Below are 20622 nucleotides of genomic sequence, written 5' to 3'. Positions count from 1 at the left end.
CAATCACTGTTTAACATGTTCAGACTGAGCCAACAGACCATTTTAACAGGATAAATTGAATATAAACAAAATGTGTGGGTCTAGGTAAAAAAAAAAAAAAAAAAAAAAAAAAAAATTAATTTTAATAAAAACTATTAAAATGGATTTATAGCGTTTTGGAAAAGAGCTCCTCAAATAGAGTTTTTAATCTAATTTCCTCGTCATGTAATGCTAATGTTAGCAACTTCACGATCGTTCACGCTACCTGCTACATTGAAGTTACCTGAAACAGAGAAAGTTCAAATTAATGCATCAATTGCTAGAAAAATAAATGAATTGTTATGGAAAAAGGACAAAGAACTGGTGTGTAAACCCGAACTCATATTGTACACGATTTAATCACAGATTTTAAGCTGAGACGTGTTCAGCTAAATCCCTCGTCCGTTCTCGTGCGTCGAGTACGAGTTCAGCTCTCATACAAAGTCATTATGTTTCCTGCCGGTAAGCGTGTAAAGATGAATCCTGCCCAATTTTGAACAAAAGCCACAGTAAAGTCAAGCACCGTGTACAATGCAGTCTGATTCTTTATTTTTCGTTTATATAATGCTTTACATTTATAAACGCTTAACAAGACAGGAGTGATGGAACTCTTAATATCATAATGGCCTCTTTTCTTTTTTAAAATCTTTGCTCATAAAACAGTTCATTAAAACGCATACTGTACAGACTTACAAAAATACAAGTATGTCCTGAAGAGAAAACGTGTACGAATCGCACATGATATGTATGTTGATCCCACTCACAGCCGATTCTGGACCATTTCTGCTGTATGAACACGCTAACTAGCTCTGCGCAGGTTTGACTGAAACCGACTTACGACTGTTTTGACTTCCTGTGCGCTAAGACTTTAATATTCTTGTCTTGCTAGTTTGCGAGACGTTTTTGTGTAAATAGTTGACAGGGAAAAAAAAAAAAAAAAAAGCTGACAGTTTTGTTAGCAAAAGACATAAAACATGGACAATTCACTCATTTGACGATGACGCACAAACGCAATGTGGCACGACGAAGTTTGTATACAACGTGAATATTAAACGGACTTAAACACGTTTAAAGGACTACACGCGCTAATCTTGCTGCATAGACAAGTGTTCGAAAGTTTACACGCTTAAGAGCGCAGAAATAGTTTTAATGAACAGGTTCATACTGAAATAGTGTTATTCTATTCCAGTCAGAAATTGACATCACATTCCTTTAAAATATTGCTAGGATTTCTTTAAAGAAAAAAAAAAAGAAATGATACAATCCTGAATATTTCTGCTGTCCTTCAAAATAAAAAATAGAGATAATCAAAATTATAATTAAACATTTACATGGAAGCTAATGGGTTCTCTTTAAAAACAAACACTTCAAATAATAAATGAGAAGACTATGATCTATGAAAGTGACCAAGTAAAAATAAATTTGTTAATAAAAAAAAATTATAATTACATTTGTAAAATATAAACAAAATTTCTGATTGCTGATGTTAATTCTTTTTTAATGGAAAATAAAGGCTGAGATTTTTAAGACACCACACTGTGGTGAAGGTTTTATCTGTTGTCAAACACACACACACACACACACATTTACCTCAGTGGATTCTTATTACTGAAGAATGCATTATTTAACACCGGAGATGTGGTGTGTTTGTGTGTGTGTTGACGAGAGGGAAAAGAAAAGAAAAAAAAAAGAAATCAATCTGAATGCGCTCCTAACACTCAGTGTTAATTATGGCTGTGTGTGACATGAAGTTGATTCTGTTAGTGCACTGTGTGTGCGTGTGTGTGTGTGTGTGTGGGGTCACATGGGGCTGTATTTCCTCTTTTTGGCATCTGGGGTGTCACTCCTGTATTTCATCTATAGTGGAGAAAGAGAAAGAAATCATTGTCACATTGTACAGCTGCAATTTGAATGCAGACATTAGACCTTTTCAAATACTATAATTATTAGTCATATTTTATTAATTATCCACTTGTACTGTTCTGGGTGCAAATCCCAGGATTTCATAAAAATAATATTTGCAACACGCTTTATAAATGAAACGGTTACACGAGCACATTATATGATCACAAAGAGCTCATCAGAAGCTTACAGAAGTCATAATCAGTAGTAATCAGTAGTTATGGTGGGTAACGTGTCGGACTACTGAGTGAAAGGTCGTGAGTTTGAATCCCAGGTCCAACAAGCTGCTACCCCTGGGGGCCCCTAAGCAAGGCCCTTAACCCTTAACCGCTCAGCTGTGTAAATGAGATAAATGTGAGTGGCTCTGGATGAGGGGCGAAATAGCTGTAAATGATCTACTGTATTTATTTATTTAATGAAATGATGAACTTGAACATTGTGTTTAGAATCTTAAAGCTCTAGATAACAAATAAAAACAGTGCACATTGTTTCACATGGTTTATAATTAAACCGCTTTTCACTGATGATTTTTTTGTTGTTGTTGTTCAAAATATTCGAAACTAGGGCTGGGAGATATGGCTGAAAACTGTATCACGATATCAGTGTTTCATATCGGTCATATCGATAATTATTGATATTTTTTATGACCCATTTAAAATAAGGACCAGGAGAAAAATATATTACATTTAAACATTTTTATTTTAAACTTCACCTTCCTCTGATCGTAATCCCCTCAGTTATTAAGACAGAAATGTCAACAACCAGGAAAACTCACATAATTATAATGTCTAAAGTCACAATGAACACTTAACAATTATCTCTTAACATTTAAGGTGCAAAATAAAAGACAATGTAAGAAATGCTTAATAAAGTGTAATAAAATAGTGCAAAGTGTTAAATATAAACAGAGAGAAACGGTCCTGCATAATCTGCAGACGACATTGGTGTGACTACGGTCAGACTTATAATATCCAAAAACTGCCATACTGGCGCGCTGACTTTTCCTCATTTATTTACAATTTCCTCGCTCGCTGCGGCTCATTTTCTGCTCATCAGTCGCCGGTTACTGACTCGGAATCCAACATACCAGCACGAGACAACGATATGGCGCAACCAAACTTGATACTGTTACATGATTGGCTGTCAGCGTGTCACTCCCAACGTTGCTAGGATACCAGAGAGCGAGTGCCTTTGTTAATGCAACCAAACTTGCTTCGCATCCTCTGTTTTCTTCCGACGGAGAATAAAACAAGATCGAACGTTTTATCGAACACATTTTTTATTGATATCGATCACGTGTCTATCGCGATACATATCGTTATCGTTTTATCGCCCAGCCCTAAAGTGAACTGAAGCTTAAACGCAGTTATCATTAAACGGAGCAGTGACCAGAGTGTATCTTTACGCCCCTGGTACATGTAGATGTAAAGGTAAGAAACAAATGATTATGGGAGAGGTTTTACTCACCTGGCTCTCCATGCTCTCCTGCAGGGCCTGTCGAGCTCTTCTCTGCTCAAGATTTTGCTAAAGTAAAAAAGACAAAGGTGTGAAAAATCCTGTGTTGGAGAAAATATTGCGACGCTTTCTCCCCATCTAAACTGACGGTTAACGCTGATGTGTCAAGAGTCTGGTTGGATGTGAGCCGACGTCTGCTGTTTGCTTCCTGTTGCTATTATTGTGGTTGTAATTAAATGGTTGAAGAGGTTTTGGTTTGGTTGGGTTTTTTTAATCTTGTCCCATTTCTCACAAGCCAGTTTCGATATCTAAACCCACACCAGCTATGAGACGCATCCTGTTTGTTTACGTGTCTGTGAGTGAACCATAAACACCATAAAAATCTTCTCTCTCTCGTGCAGGACTTACTTTTGCTGCTGGAAAACTGTAAACTTTATAGAGTTTCTCAGATTTACAAATCAGTACTAATTAGTGGTATCAACGTTCCATCATAATTGTTACTTAAAAAAGTCCATTATAAATCCACAAATATCGATGTTACTGTTTCATCTATTTATCATCAGGGTGATAACTTTATAACTTTATATATTGTAAAGAAATAAATCTGTAATCAAAAGCTTACGGAGTTGAAGGAGTGACGTCGGGTAAAACAGGAGTAAACGTTTACCTTATGGAGCTCTGAGAGCTGCTGATGTCTGATTAAAGCCTCTTTACTGGGAAACTGTCTCCTGCAGAGTAAACATGCCAGTTTAGCCCAGTCTGTCATCCTCTCATCCCTCTCTCCTCTTCCCACATCCTCTCCGTCCGTCTCTCCTCTGTACACCAACGCTGAAGTTTGAGGAGGAGGACTCTGTAATGGACGCACACAGAGTCATGCACACAGACACAGAAACACACAGAGACACACACACAGATGCACGCAGACACGCACTCACACAGAGACAGAGACACACACAGACGGACACACAGAGAGACACAGAGACACACAGACAGACAGACAGACAGACAGAGACACAGACAGAGAGACACACAGACAGACAGACAGACAGACAGACAGACACACAGACAGACAGACACACAGACAGACAGAGACACAGACACACAGACCGAGAGACACGGACAGACAAAGATAGACAGACAGACACAGATAGACAGAGACACAGACAGAGAGACACACACAGACAGACAGAGACACACAGACAGACAGACACACAGACACAGACAGACAGAGACACAGACAGACAGAGAGACAGACAGACAGAGAGACAGACAGACAGAGACACAGACAGACAGAGACACAGACAGACAGAGACACAGACAGACAGAGACACAGACAGACACACACAGAGACACACAGACAGACAGAGACACACAGACAGACAGAGACACACAGACAAACAGAGACACACAGACAGACAGAGACACAGATATATAAACAGGTTTGAAATTTAAAAAGAAAATGTAAAAATACAAATCAAATTGAACCAAATACTCTCTGTGTTACGATATTTCGACTTGTGAATTTCTAAATTTCGTTACGATGGTAATAAAGATACGATGTTAGAAAGCTGGCACTGCAGGCAACGTAGCAGTGTTAGTGGTACAACATGTCGGGCTCCCACTTTACGAGATGCCTCACACTTCGGTCTCGCTAGCGAACTACACAGTACAGATGTCTCAGTGTCAGAAATCAGAGCGATTTCTTTCTGCGCTTTTTCTCCTTCATCGTCTATGTCAAGCTCATGTAGTCATCAACACCTAAAGGGGGGAGGGGTGTGGGGGAGAGGAAAAAAACCTGCTCACCTCTCTTTCTTCAGGATGCTGTATGTGCTCCGTCAGAATCTGCAGACGGTCTGACAGAGCACCCTGTGTTTACAAGAGACAAAAAATACATTCATTATATGATTCAAATTCAACACACACACACACACACACACACACACACACACAGCTTACAATAAATCTAAATTAATTGCTTATATTGTCCCGTTACCACACGGTACTGCAGAATTCTTGGACATGTCTGGTCAGAAAGGTATCGCTTCATTTCCTATAACATGTTCTAATACATTATCGTTTCTATAGTAACAGGTCACACACAGGGACTTGTATGGAAGTTAAATATATAATCATTAATATGGTGAAGTCTTCTAAGCTTTTCGGAAGGAGTCTCCAGTGTCAGAGGTTAATGATGGAAATGATGATTACGCAAAAAAAAAACCTCCACCTTCTTCTCCAAAATGGCGTATCCGGCGTCGGCGCTGGCGGACTCTCGGCGCTCGTCTGCGAGTCGGGCCTGCGTGAGAGCGGACGAGGCCGAGCGAACGCTCTCCTTCTGTCTGTTCATGCTTTTAGCCCAGCGCTCCATGTCTTTAGCAATCTGAGAGAAGACAAACACACACACACACACACGGTAATGCAGCTGGATGATGTGATATCTATCAGTACGTGTAATGTGTGGCGTTCGGGATCGGCTCACCTGCTGCGCTGTCTTGGTTTTGGGTTTGTCCTTCTTCTCCTTGGTCAAAGACGAGAAATCAGAGGTTGTAGCCATGGCAGCAGGATCAGTGCCATCGTTAGGGGCAGGAACGTAAGTGTGTTTTTCTCCGTCCCAGTACATGTACAGCTGTGTGTGAGGGTTGTAGTAATACTGAAGGAGACAAAAAAAAAACAGAAAAGAGAAAAATCAAATCATATGATATGATTTCACAATGAATCAGTTTAAATCTCAACACTATTATTATTCATCAGTAGTAGTACGTTGGTGTTAGATATATGACCATGCTGGAAAACAAAAAACACCACAGTTGATGATCCATGTTGCCATGCCTGCCTCGTTTCCACACAAGAAATGAAGCATCGTGCTATTAGTGCAAGGGTGAAAAGTCAAGTTGCACATGGCTGCTTTAATAGGCAGGAACTGTACTTAACTGCCAGGCTACATTTAAGTGCAGGTAGAGTCACCTAATGCAATGAAGTGTAATTAGATCACACTCTCTGCCTTGTGAGTAACACAATCTATACACAGCCTTTTAAACCGGTATATTTCCTGTTACTCTGCAGGTTTATTAAGCATTGTAAACTGTATACAGTGGGGCTTGAAAGTTTGGGCACCCCAGGTAAAAAATTGTATTAATGTGCATAAAGAAGCCAAGAAAAGATGGAAAAATCTCCAAAAGGCATCAAATTACAGATTAGACATTCTTATACTATGTCAAAAAAAAAGTTAGGTTTTATTTCCATCATTTACACTTTCAAAATAACAGAAAACAAAAAATGGCGTATGCAAAAGTTTGGGCACCCTGCAGAGTTTATAGCATGCACTTCCAAAAAGCTGTAAAAAATGTAATCGGGAAAAAAAAAAAAAACACACGACGCAACACAATGTTCGGTTTGATATTGTAGAAAAATGTAGAAAAATCTTTTTTACCTGGGAGTTTGGATCGTAGTAAAGTCCAGTCAGAGGGTCATAGTAATAACCTGAGCTTTCATCGTACTGATATGTGGACACATCAGGATCAGCTGAAAGGACAAAATACAACTGATCGACAAAATTCGTTAAACTTGTAAAAAAAAAAAATTTCCTGTGTGTTCAGATCAGGATGGAACTGTCCTTAGTGATGAAACATAACTGGGGGGAGAAAATAAAATAAGTGACGTCTCCGGTTTATCTTTGAGAACTTAAAACTTCCAGGTAATCTATCCCTGTTGGATGGGGGGGATAAAGTGGGGACTTACGGTACTGCTGAAGCTCATGGGCTGTTCCTGGGGTGGCAGGTTGAGGCTTTCCAACAATCTCAACCTAAATCACACACACACACACACACACACACACACACACACACACACACACACAAGCTATACTGCTATAGTTATGGAAAATTCATTACAAAAGAGGGTTTGCTTGATGAGTCAGTTAGAGAACCAATTAGTAAATGATTCACTAATTCATTTCTAAAAGACTGTCTTGTGTAAAAAAGTACATTAAAAAACATATTTCCAAAAGAAGATTTGCTTGAATGAACAAGTCGGTGATTTAGTGAGTTGTTTGCTTGAGTGAACAAGTGAATCGTTTAGTAAATTTGTTCGGACAAAGACCTGATTTATACTTCTGATGTTTATTCATACGACAGAACAATTTAACATCCAATGAGCTGTTGGGATTTTGGTGGTTACTTTACATATCTGACACAAATACTCAATTAAACGTGTGTGTGTGGGTGTGTGTGTGTGTGTAAAAGTGTGGCTAGATTTACCTGGCTTGGCCGTGAGCTGACGACCTGTTTTAGTGTCTGTATGTGCGCAGAACTGACGGCTGCACCTTCGGTTACCGTGGGAACCAAAGACGCTAACGAAAAAAACACCACCACATACACACGTCAGTAAAGATATTTAACCCAGTCCTCTTTAGTGTACATTTTTTTCCCTTCTGCATCTCACCTGCAGTCATACTCCCTTCTTCATAGACACCTATTAACCCTGGAGCAGAATTTGCCACAGGGCCTGTCCCAATAACAGCAGCGGCCCCTTGATAGCTGACTGCCTCTGAGGCAACTCCTTCTGGTCTCTGCTGAATAAATGTAGATGTTGCTGCCCCCTGGTGGTACACGCTCACATCTCCTCCTGCGGACAGCTGGCACGTGGAAAAGGAAACACGATTGACTTTTCCGTATTGATTCGAATATGAAAAATGAAAAACAGAGTAATCTGAAAGATTTCTGTATTAGTGTATGACCTGGGAAACGGCCCACTGTGCCGCAGCGATGGCTGTACTCGCTACTGTCGCTGCACTCACTCGACTGCTGTCGGCCACCGATACCTCTCTGAGAAGGAGTCAGAATAAGGGAGACAAGGACAAAAATAAAACCAGCAAGCTTGTACTGTTACATTGTTATATAACACAGGGTCTGAAATTTCAGGAAGCAATGGGAACATTTTGATCCCAGTTTTTTTTCCTTTTCCTGGGAAACGTTTTGGGGGCACGGTGGCTTAGTGGTTAGCACGTTCGCCTCACACCTCCAGGGTTGGGGGTTCAATTCCCACCTCCACCTTGTGTGTGTGGAGTTTGCATGTTCTCCCCGTGCCTCGGGGGTTTCCTCCGGGTACTCCGGTTTCCTCCCCCGGTCCAAAGACATGCATGGTAGGTTAATTGGCATCTCTGGAAAATTGTCCGTAGTGTGATTGCGTGAGTGAATGAGAGTGTGTGTGTGTGTGCCCTGCGATGGGTTGGCACTCCGTCCAGGGTGTATCCTGCCTTGATGCCCGATGACGCCTGAAATAGGCACAGGCTCCCCGTGACCCGAGGTAGTTCAGATAAGCGGTAGAAAATGAGTCAGTGAAAATGAGATGAGATGATGTGTGTTTTGCTCTTTCTGCTGAGTCTCTAATATCCCTTGTGTCCTTGTGAGCGGTTCCTTTACCGTTTTGAGCCCTTGGCGAACTCCACAGTCACGCTTTTCCCGTCGATGGACAGCGGAGGCTGAAGAGCCTGAAGGATCTGTAACAGCTGAGACGCCTCCTGCGGGACAAACACAGCAGCAGGAGTCAAAAAGGTGCTCTTTACAAAATAATAATTTAAAAGATTTACAGTAACAACAGAGGTGAATATTTGTAATTACATCATTTAGGTTTTTTTATTTTATTTATATGGAAACAATTTTGATAACTACATCGATTTCTCTGCCCGCTTCTTCATTATCTGCTATTTTGAATAGATCTGTAATATTATATAGTCACAAGTTAATGATGATGGAGTGAATATTTATCTAAAGCATAATGATCATGGGGGCACGGTGGCTTAGTGGTTAGCACGTTCGCCTCACACCTCCAGGGTTGGGGGTTCGATTCCCGCCTCCACCTTGTGTGTGTGGAGTTTGCATGTTCTCCCCGTGCCTCGGGGGTTTCCTCCGGGTACTCCGGTTTCCTCCACCGGTCCAAAGACATGCATGGTAGGTTGATTGGCATCTCTGGAAAATTGTCTGTAGTGAGTGAGTGCGTGAGTGAATGAGTGTGTGTGTGTGCCCTGTGATGGGTTGGCACTCCGTCCAGGGTGTATCCTGCCTTGATGCCCAATGACGCCTGAGATAGGCACAGGCTCCCCGTGACCCGAGATAGTTCGGATAAGCGACAGAAGATGAATGAATGAATGATAATTTGATCATTTTTATATATTAACTATAATTTGTTATCTAAAATGAGTTTGACTCGTGTGTGTTTACCGGTCATTGGAATCATTATCAGTGTTTACTTACAGAAATTAGTGTCAAACTGGAAGCACATCTCATGACCTAGTAATATTCTACTTTAATATATCCTTTAATATGTTTAAATGCACGACAGCGGAGAAAGCTAATTGATCGGCTTGGTAAAGGTTTTTAATTCAAACAAAGCTACGTTTGGGAAAACGTGAAGGATTACGTGTGATGCAGGTGGAGATACTGTACCACGATGGTGGTGAGCTGTACGAACGCGAAGCCACGATTCAGCTGCGTCTGTTTGTCTTTAATGAGCCGAACGTTGGTGGAAGACAATGTAGCGAATGGTGCCAGGGATGACAAAATGGCCTCTAGTGTGGTGTGAGGACCAAGATTCCTGAGGATTAGGGCTAGGATCACACACACACACACACACACACAGAAGTTAGGGACACGATTAAAGAAGGCTATTAATATTTAAATTAAAATTTAAAGAATCCTGTTGAATCTCAGCAAGTTGTGTAAGCAAGCCAGAGGGACGTACTGTCGTTTGCTGCCTCCGCAGCCTGAGATGAAGCGGAGATGTTAAGCAGAGGGGTGGCTGACTGATAGATGGTAGGAAGAGGCAGTAAGCCCTGTGATGAATCCTTTGACTGCCTCAGGGTTAGATCTTTTTGCAGCATGGGCAGTTTGTGCTCAGCATCTGAAATTTTTACATTGGTGATCAGGACACGTGCATCTCATTCAATAAATCTAAAACTAGCTTAAGTTATTACAAACTTTAACCTGAAGCTAAATAATTCTCCTGATGAAGAAATTTCGTCCAATTTTACATGCGCTTAATTCGACAGCAGTGGTATAACACGATCCCTAGATCCTTGCTCCAGATAGGCAGCCATTATAAATGGCAAAATAATACAAAAGGTTAACACAGCGGTTCCCAAACTAGGGGCCCACATGTGCCCCTTTTCCACCAAAAAGTACTGGGTGCTGGTTCAGAGCTAGTGCTGGTTCAAAGTTGGTTCCACTGGCAATCCCTTTTTTTAGAACCAGTTTGCGTTACACAGCAACGTTAGCGCAGCAGCGGCAAACACAAACACAACATCAGCAATGGCGGATGTTGCTTTACTGTTAATGCTCATGGCTTTGTGAACCTACATTAACACCCAAACGCGGCGAATCCAACGTGTACGTGCAGCTCCATGTAATTTGTATAAACGGAGGTTGTTATCAAAAAAGTACATAACATTATTTTATCATTAACACAGAAAAAAGTTAGCCTTAGCATGTAGCTACTTACTATCATGGGTGCTGATAACTGATCATACTGCAATAAAGTAAAAGTGTATTAAACATTAGTATACTTAAGGTATATTATGAAATGCGCTAACTGTAGCCCCGCCCACAGCCCCGCCCACAGCCCCTGACACAAGCGGTTCTTAAGTCTAGACCAACAACGTTTTGGTGCTACTTAAGAACCACTTTTCCTGGTTCAGAGCCGGTGCTTTGGCTGTCGAAAAAGAAAGAACTGGTTCTAAATTAGGCTCCGAACCAGCATTCAAACTGCCCTGGTGGAAAAGGGGCAATGAAGTAGCCCTGATTTACAAACAGAGCCACAAAAGGATCTCACAACCTCTTTTGCTTCATTTAATTAGTTTGAAAACGAATAGTAGAAATATCTAAGAATGACTGTGCACGCTCATATTATGAAATGTCAATCAGACTCAAATCAAAACAAGGCACTAATTTTAGCTTTGACATTTCAGAGACACTCTGGTGACGTTTACGAGTCCCTGGATTAACACAAACACTAACTGGTAAAGTAGAGAGGAAGTGTCACTTTTTTTTTTTTCTCTTTTACCTGATTTTGGAACTCCGCATTTGAAACATTTCTCCCTTCGTTTGAAGTTCTGCACTCCACACTGAAATGTACCAGACAATATATCAACATTTTCAACAAGTATATACTCAAAACGTCAAGCTCGCCGTCGCCGTCCTTGTGTTCAAGCTGCACGATGAGTTACATCTTAATTATCATCGCTATACTTAAAAAAAGTATGATGTATAATCCATTTTTTTAATGCAATCGTTGACATATTGCTCTGATTTGAGAACTATGATACACTTCAGGGTCGCTGGCGTTGGAAAATAATCAACTTTCTTCCAAACATCGCACCTCCCTATTGTTGATTATTTTCATATAACAGCACACTAAAGAGTTTTCTGCTGTATGTAATTATCTGTCATGCAAAAATATTCTGCACATAACTATAAATAAACACATATAGATGTGTGTGTGTGTGTGTGTGTACCTTGTTACACAGCCAGTCCTCGTTAGCGCGTGGCTTAGGATCACTATAGTGCATAGACACTCTGTGTCCCAGAACAGTGAGCAATCTCTGATGGGTGGAAAAAGAATGAGAGAAGGAGGGGGAGAAAAGAGAAAATATGGCAGTCAGGGTCAGAAAATAAAATAACAAAACACTATAGACCTCAGGTCACAGAGAGAGAGAGAGAGAGAGAGAGAGAGAGAGAGAGAGAGAGAGAGAGAGAGAGAGAGAGAGAGAGTGAGAGAGTGAGAGAGAGAGAGTGAGTGAGAGAGAGAGAAGAGGCAGCGAGAGATCACCTTCAGCCAGAGAAAAATGGGACGGACGTGCCAGCCTCTCTCGGCCATTACCACTTCACCACCCCTCGACTTCAGGGGTAACACACGAAATAAACCCACAGTTCACAATAAACCCAACCCGTCTTTCTGAACAGTCCAAGAAGAGACGCCTCCTTGTCCTGACTGGTCGGGTGTTGGTTGGTGACGTACCAAAAGTTATCAATAAAGGCCATAACTTGTATGTATTCTATTATAATAATGTCTAATAACAAAATAGCAAAAATCTTATGTATTACCACAGCTTGAAGAAAAACACTGCAGTGACTATGTGCACACAATGTGCGTGCATGTGTGTGTGTATATGTGTGTGTATCTGTGTCTGTGTGTGAAGTGACCTGGTTGGTCTCCATCCAGCGGCTGGCCTCCTGCAAGTGATTAAACTCGACGAAGGCGAATCCTCGGCTCTGACCTGCACACACAGCGCCGAGCCACAACAACACAACACAACATCGCAGTGAGGGGTTAATGCAGTCACTCGGACAAACAGGGGGGTGGGGGTGGGGGAGAAATAGAGACCCACTGGTTTAGATTGACTCGGTGCTTTCTTAACACACACACACACACACACTCTCTCGCGCACACACTCACACTCTCTCGCGCACACACTCACACGCTCTCGCGCACACACTCACACGCTCTCGCGCACACACTCACACGCTCTCGCGCACACACTCACACGCTCTCGCGCACACACTCACACGCTCTCGCGCACACACTCACACGCTCTCGCGCACACACTCACACTCTCTCGCGCACACACTCACACTCTCTCGCGCACACACTCACACTCTCTCGCGCACACACTCACACTCTCTCGCGCACACACTCACACTCTCTCGCGCACACACTCACACTCTCTCGCGCACACACTCACACTCTCTCGCGCACACACTCACACTCTCTCGCGCACACACTCACACTCTCTCGCGCACACACTCACACTCTCTCGCGCACACACTCACACTCTCTCGCGCACACACTCACACTCTCTCGCGCACACACTCACACTCTCTCGCGCACACACTCACACTCTCTCGCGCACACACTCACACTCTCTCGCGCACACACTCACACTCTCTCGCGCACACACTCACACTCTCTCGCGCACACACTCACACTCTCTCGCGCACACACTCACACTCTCTCGCGCACACACTCACACTCTCTCGCGCACACACTCACACTCTCTCGCGCACACACTCACACTCTCTCGCGCACACACTCACACTCTCTCGCGCACACACTCACACTCTCTCGCGCACACACTCACACTCTCTCGCGCACACACTCACACTCTCTCGCGCACACACTCACACTCTCTCGCGCACACACTCACACTCTCTCGCGCACACACTCACACTCTCTCGCGCACACACTCACACTCTCTCGCGCACACTCACACTCTCTCGCGCACACACTCACACTCTCTCGCGCACACACTCACACTCTCTCGCGCACACACTCACACTCTCGCGCACACACTCAAACACACATGAAAACTTCACATGGTCAGACTGATGCCCCAAAAATCTCAAATTTTCAAGCTAAACCTAAAGGTCATGTGCAGCCTCCACATTCTGCATCATATACACACAGATCCTGTGTCATACTTACTGAGGGAGGATCTTCCTCTGATGCCTCCAGGTTTTAAACTAAATTATCAATTAAAATAAAAAACGAAATGGGCGACCCAACACATAACACTGAGTGTGTGTTAAGAAGCAGACAGACCAAATTCAAATGGCAGGAAATTCTTGCTTGGATGCAATAAACACAAAAATACTCGTTCCTTTACTGCAGCTTTTCCCCCTGAACAGTGAGGCGATAAATCCTAACTCAGGACACGGTGTTGTACCACAAACACCTACCGTGAGCGTAGGGGTTTGTCTAATGGGAATTCTATTTATGCTGCGTTCAACGTCCCCTGAAATGATGTCATTTACGACCTCCCTGTCCTCAAGCTAAGAATAAAATATGGACGGCTCCACGTTCTTCTTTACGTATCAACAAGCTAGCTAGCTAACTGTGATGAGCGATGCATCATTTCCTCCTCAAGACTCAGTAAACTGTACACTCAGCTAGAATAAGTGAATATATCTGTATGTTAGGATCTAAAGAAAACAGAAACATGGATATACACGTTACAAATGGTGAGCGGTCATTTTGGTTTGACGCCACTTGCTGAACTCCAGGTTCTTTGGAGTTTTCCTAGTTGGAGGTCAGAAGTTACGAGTTAGTCGAACACAGCGGTAGATTCGATGAAGCAAAACTAAACTTCTGGCCAGTAGTTATGGTAAGATAATGCTCTCTAGAGCTAGAGGTGAAATCACCAGAGATGCTTCACCTCCTAAAGTGAACAGAGCTTTTCAGAGTGTGTGCGTTCGGGAGTGCCTGTCACTCTGCACACATGACGACTCAAACAAAAGGTTTAGGACGACGTGACACTTATTGGTGGGGGGAAAAACAAACAAACAAACAAACAAAAAAAAAAACCTTCAACCTGTCTGCTAAAATAAGGAAAAAAAAAATTTTGATCTGAAAATTTGAAAATTTTATCACCTGAGGATTTGTTCCTCATCAGGCGAACATCTCGAGGCTGAATCCCCTGAACCTGGAGAAGGGCTCGGATCTGACACACACACACACACACACACACACACACACAGAATATGAAAAAGTCTTATAAATACATAAAAAAATAATAAAACACAGAATTTTCAATCATCATTAAAATAATTATTTTTGAAATCCAATAATTAAAAATATATATATTTAAGAAATCTATCTGAATTATGATACATATATAAAATATTTTAAAAACTGTAATCAAAAAATAAATGAATCACAAAACGTTTTTCCCTAATAACTCAAGTGAAATAACTCAATAACTAAGTTAAAAGCACCAAAAGAGTTAGAATTTATTATTATCCGAACAAAAGCTAAATGTAGTCATTTGCAGGTGTGTGTGTGTGTGTGTGTGTACCTCGTTGGCGGTGGCGTCAGGTGGTAACATCCTCAACATGATGATGTTGCTTGGTTTCTGGTCTTCACCTCTGTAATCCCGATCACGCAGCTCTGAGTCCTCTGCGCTCGACTCTGTCCTGTAATTCATCTCTCCGTCCTCGTCCCTCCATCCGCCCTGCTGCAGGAGAGGGGGAGGGTAAAAGGACGTGAGGTTTTCTGCAATCTAATTACCGATGCAGATTACAAATTTCATCATAAATCATTAATAAAAGAGTAGAATATGTAGAAGCACTCACACCTCCCTCATTTATTCTATCTTTTATTTTTAATATAGAGTATTTATATGGAAACTTGCTACGGTGTTCCTGGTGCTGTTCTATATGGTGGAAGGAAGGAAGGAAGGAAGGAAGGAAGGAAGGAAGGAAGGAAGGAAGGAAGGAAGAAAGAAAGAAAGAAAGAAAGAAAAATAGGAATGAGAAAGACAAGTAGTAAAATAAATCTGAAGGAAAAAAGAACATAAAGAGGGAAACAGAGAGAACATTAATGAAATAAAATAATGAAATAAAAACAAAAGAAACAATAGAATTTAAAAAAGGGAGATGTGTGATACACACAGAGAGAGAGAGAGAGAGAGAGAGAGAGAGAGAGAGAGAGAGAGAGAGAGAGAGAGAGAGAGATTTGTTTATCGGTGGATCAGTGAGCTGTACACTTTACTCTTTGAATAAGAAACAGTGTAAAACTTTAACAAATAAATATCTGATTTGTTTTTAAACCTGTGATCATCAGAATATTTTAAACTACATTTGAAAAACTTGTTGCCATGAAATAACTTGTCAGCGTTCAAAATCAATAAATCACATCGTTAGCAAAAGATAAATATTCAATAAATCAATACTTTCTTTACAAAAGAAAATAAGAGAGTGGCTGCGTTCATCTGAAACTGCAGTTCTAATCACTGTAACTAACACCATCAGCCTACACCATCACTCTACCCCGTCACTCACACTTTAACCATTTTACCCTGAACACTCGTCACTGATCCTCACCCTTCGTGATCCGGAAGTTCTGGAATATTTCTCCTCTTCGGCTTGTCCTCCGTCTCTTCTCCACTCTTCTGTTCTGCGTCTGAAGCGCTCGTAGTCTCGCGTGTGGGCGTCGTGTTCGTCCTCGAATCGAAAGTCTCTTTCCTCCTGCTCGACGTGCGCGTTGGAATTTGAAAAGCCGCTACCCCGCCGGTGTCCGTCTCCGCTCTCTCTGTTTCCTCGCGCTCTGAACCGACTGTCGTCAAAATCGCCACGTCCGTGCTGCCTGTCTTTACTTATGTCGTCGATTTCGTTATATCCGCTGTCGTGAGAATATCCGCGGTAGTCCACGTCTCTGTAGTCATGATCCTTGTTTTCTGTACGTCCCGTACGCTCGCAGCATCCGCTCCTAAAACCAGAAGAGAAAGAATTTGAAGTCGACAAACATTACAACACACAGAGCTGAATTAAAACTGCTTCAACACAATAAAGGCTCTTTATGGACAAGAATGAAACGTACACAACTTCTTTTTTACTTTAAAAAAAAAAACAATAAGCCAGGATACAGTTTGTAAGGTATAATGTACATGTTTGACATAAGCATACATCTTTAATCTCATTTACATCTAGTGACTCCCACAAAACTCCATAAAAGGTAAAGCGCACAGAGAGCTGGGGGCAAAAAACTAACCATCAGCGTAAAGCCTGGTATGATGACGTTATTTAGAATCACTTCTATGCCAATAAAAACATTTAACTCCATATTGTAAAAATGTGCTTGGGTATTTATTTACAGCTGGATTTGTCTTTTTTTTTTTTTATACAGCTTTACAAGTTTTATTTCTAGGTTTGTGTTTGCTCGTTTTCTTTTTTTAATCCCATCTTTTTCTAATTAATTTCTGATAGAGACCCCAGAAGCATTTCTACAAGTCGCCCTGGATAAGAGCCTACTAAACAATGTAAATGTCATAAAAATAAGCGATTTATACTCGACAGTATGTTCTAGGTAGAAGAACGCAGTAATGATCTATAGTTGTTCAAGTCGAGGATTATATAAGTTAGTCTTCTTAAGTGCAAACCCTCATGCAATCAGGTAGGATACGAAAGGTTTCTCCCCAAAATTTACAGGAAGAATTTTTTATGTATATGCTCGTATTAAAAAATTATGGATAAATCCAACATCATAAAGCAGGCCTAGTGTAATATGAGTCAAATTAAAAACAATTGTTTTTAAATTTGGATTGTTTAAATACAAGGGCACCTCAAAATTTACCAATAATATATATATATATATATATATATATATATATATATATATATATATATACGTATATATATATATATATATATATATATATATATATATATATATATATATATATATATATATATATACACACATATATACACACACACATATATACACACATATATATATATATATATATATATATATATATAAATATATAAATATATAAAAAGAAATGACCATTTTGTTCAATCTAGATCTATTTAGAAAAACAAAACTCTTCTGGAAGAGTGTCCAGCTACTTTATTTAAGTTTTCCCTTTAATTCCTCTTTGGAAACAGTTTAACATTAAATTAAAATTAACATTAAAACATTTCACTCACCGCCTCCCATAATCCATGATCAATACCAAGATCTGCTCAGCGTCTCCTTCTCCTGACACAATAACACATCAAAAACAGATCAGTTTTCAAATTAATTTCTACCCAAGTGCTGTTGAATTCTTGATTCAGAACAGCGAAAAGGTGTTAATGAAATAAGAAAAAGAAAAGAAAAAAAAAAAACACAGCAGGGTTTTAAGTCAAGATGCAGATTAATCAGTCTTCACAGTACAAAGCTGATTATTTTCCCATAACTGCAGGACCTGAAGCACATCCATTTACACCATGTCAATTTCCCCACTGTTACATTTTCTTAATAATTAAAGAAAGACGTGTGACACTTTATTTTTATCCTTTTAGATTTTTATTTAATCTTTAATTTCATTCATATTTAATTAAATTATATATATTATAAAATATAATATTAAAATAAATATATAAATAGTAATATATAATAGTATATAAGTAAATAAAATAATTATATAAAATATATATTATAAAATATAATATTAAAAATATATATAAATAAATTAAATATATATAAGTAAATTAAATAATATAAAATATATATAAATTATATATCATAAAATATATTTAAAAATATTTAATTTATTTTTAAAGCCTAAAACACGTATATGTTCTGTTTATCGCCTAATTTTCTCTTACTTTATGTTAATAAAATAAAATAAAAAGTCCAGTCAGCTAGCTGTTGTAAGAAACGTTAGCTAGCTAAGCAATAAGAGAAGACTTTAAACAATAAACATTTAAACCTCAATAACTGTTATAAAGACTGACAGAAAGCTATTAAAATATTCAGTAAGTCAGTAGTTTTTAATTCATTAATGATAACTGACATTAAAGTGAGCTAACGGACATTAGCACAGTCCAGCTATGATGCTAGCTAGCTATTAGATGCTAGCTAGCTAATATGAAGAACAATTTTAATCTATAAATCCCAACCGGTTGTTAGTCTTGTTAGTATAGAATTATAAGTATTAACAATATCCAACATTAGTGATTAAAAGTTCAGTTACTTATATCAACAATTTGTATTAAATATGAAAACGGCTTGCTAGCTAACGTAGCTTAGCATTAGCATTAGCCTGCCTAACAACGCTTCTATCATTGTAGCTGTTTAGCTTTCTTAGCTTTACTAGCTAGCTAAACAAGCGCATAAAGCTGTATGCTAGCTGTAAGCGCATATGATCCCCATATCGTTAATAAACAACGTTGTGTTAAAGATCTTACCGTTATTAAATAAAAAATGTGTTTATTTTGATGTTTAGGAGATTCCGCGTTCATGTGCGCAGTGTAGTCAGCTATTGTAGCTAAGAACGGGGTTGCCAAATCGCAACTAAATCACCCCTTCTGCTGAGGTCAACATTTAGGAATCGTGTTTGATACAGAAAAAAAAAAGCTGTTATGATGCAGCAGAGTTTCCGGTAGCATTGAAAAATGAATCATTTTCCTACTGAAGTGTTTTATTCCTCTTTTCCACTGATTACAATTTTAAATCTGCTGTAACAATGAAAGACATCCATCTATTTTCCATACACAGGGAGCATGAAGCCCATACAGAAGACACTCTGGATGGATTGTCAATGCATCTCAATGCTTAGTTAGACCCTATGAACAATTTAGAGATGCCTATCAACATGCATAAACTCTTCCAACAAAGGAATCTGTCCCTCCACCCCAGTGGTCCAACATGCTACCCACTAACCCACAATTTCTTCATCACTCATTGGTACAAGCCTGTTGAATTGGATACCAGAGAGGCAGAAAAGGTGGGGCACGGTGGCTTAGTGGTTAGCATGTTCGCCTCACACCTCCAGGGTTCGGGGTTTGATTCCATCCTCCGTCTTGTGTGTGTGGAGTTTGCATGTTCTCCCCGTGCTTCGGGGGTTTCCTCCGGGTACTCCGGTTTCCTCCCCCGGTCCAAAGACATGCATGGTAGGTTGATTGGCATCTCTGGAAAATTGTCTGTAGTGTGTGATTGTGTGAGTGAATGAGAGTGTGTGTGTGCCCTGCGATGGGTTGGCACTCCGTCCAGGGTGTATCCTGCCTTGATGCCCGATGACGCCTGAGATAGGCACAGGCTCCCCGTGACCCGAGGTAGTTCGGATAAGCGGTAGAAAATGAGTGAGAGAGTGAGAGAGAGGCAGAAAAGCATCAGCAGCATCTCTAGTTCTTACATAAAGGACTTGCACTAAGCAGACAAATGTTTATTAACTGCAGGGATTTCATAAATGTTTTTTTTTTCTCCAAAGCAGCAAAACCACAGAAGCAGCGGAGAGAGAAACACCATCATTCGCTCACGACTTAACGTACTTGAAGCTCTAAGATCTAAGCGCTCGTGTTGTGGAGTGTGTGACTATGAGTTATCTCCTCCAATGGATGCTCAAAAACTGAAGCTTTTTAACATCCTTTTTGACTGCAATTAGAGAGCCATCATGTTCTGTGGATAGGGGTGGAGTCGGATGCAACACCTACCAGGAGAGAAAAGTTTCACCAGAGGGTGAAATACAGGTTTTAGCTCCAGCAAGACAAACCATGCCAGCAAAAAATAAAAGCCCCCTATAGCACCATGTAGATCTTAAACTTTAACGGAATGCATCACTATAACTCACAAAATATGTAAATAATTTAGTATTTAAATGAAGGCCAATGATCACCCAGTATGTTGTATAGAGTAGAATAATTCGCACTTTTATGAGTGTTCCTTTGTTTCTTTTCCCTTAAATAACATTTATCATCACTACCTTACCTTAAT

At 40.2% G+C, this 20622-nt stretch overlaps 1 protein-coding gene across 2 annotated transcripts; it reads right to left on the bottom strand.

Moving 5' to 3' along the window:
* Positions 1-545: 545 nt before the first annotated feature.
* Positions 546-19233, bottom strand: rbm10 (RNA binding motif protein 10). 2 transcript variants are annotated; one of them, XM_060893521.1, is made up of 22 exons: positions 19098-19233; positions 17853-17904; positions 16245-16629; positions 15218-15376; positions 14794-14863; positions 12570-12643; positions 11882-11968; positions 11431-11491; positions 10114-10272; positions 9819-9979; positions 8796-8893; positions 8111-8198; positions 7816-8008; positions 7632-7723; positions 7114-7177; positions 6806-6897; positions 5855-6025; positions 5603-5755; positions 5179-5241; positions 4043-4225; positions 3388-3444; positions 546-1875 (listed from the first exon to the last, which is right to left on the bottom strand). In XM_060893521.1, the coding sequence occupies exons 2-22, from the start codon at positions 17867-17869 to the stop codon at positions 1819-1821; spliced, it is 2484 nt and encodes an 827-aa protein (XP_060749504.1). In that variant the 5' UTR covers positions 17870-17904; positions 19098-19233; the 3' UTR covers positions 546-1818. The 2 variants fall into 2 exon arrangements, with proteins under 2 accessions (XP_060749504.1, XP_060749505.1); XM_060893522.1 differs by having other exon boundaries at positions 15218-15373.
* Between the last annotated feature and the right edge of the window lie 1389 nt (positions 19234-20622).

This window comes from Tachysurus vachellii, chromosome 19, assembly GCF_030014155.1.
Source record: "Tachysurus vachellii isolate PV-2020 chromosome 19, HZAU_Pvac_v1, whole genome shotgun sequence".
NCBI lineage: Eukaryota > Metazoa > Chordata > Actinopteri > Siluriformes > Bagridae > Tachysurus > Tachysurus vachellii.
The sequence above is the reverse complement of the archived record's forward strand: the minus strand, read 5'-3'. Positions and strand labels throughout refer to the sequence as shown.

What these genes read in the sequence shown, in the direction of transcription:
- rbm10 (XM_060893521.1), bottom strand. An exon ending in GCTGGATGGAGACCAACCAG is followed by an intron (nt 11,969 to 12,569) that starts GTCACTTCACAC and finishes TCCACCCATCAG; the next exon opens with AGATTGCTCACTGTTCTGGG. An exon ending in TGCGGAGGCAGCAAACGACA is followed by an intron (nt 9,980 to 10,113) that starts GTACGTCCCTCT and finishes GTGTGATCCTAG; the next exon opens with CCCTAATCCTCAGGAATCTT.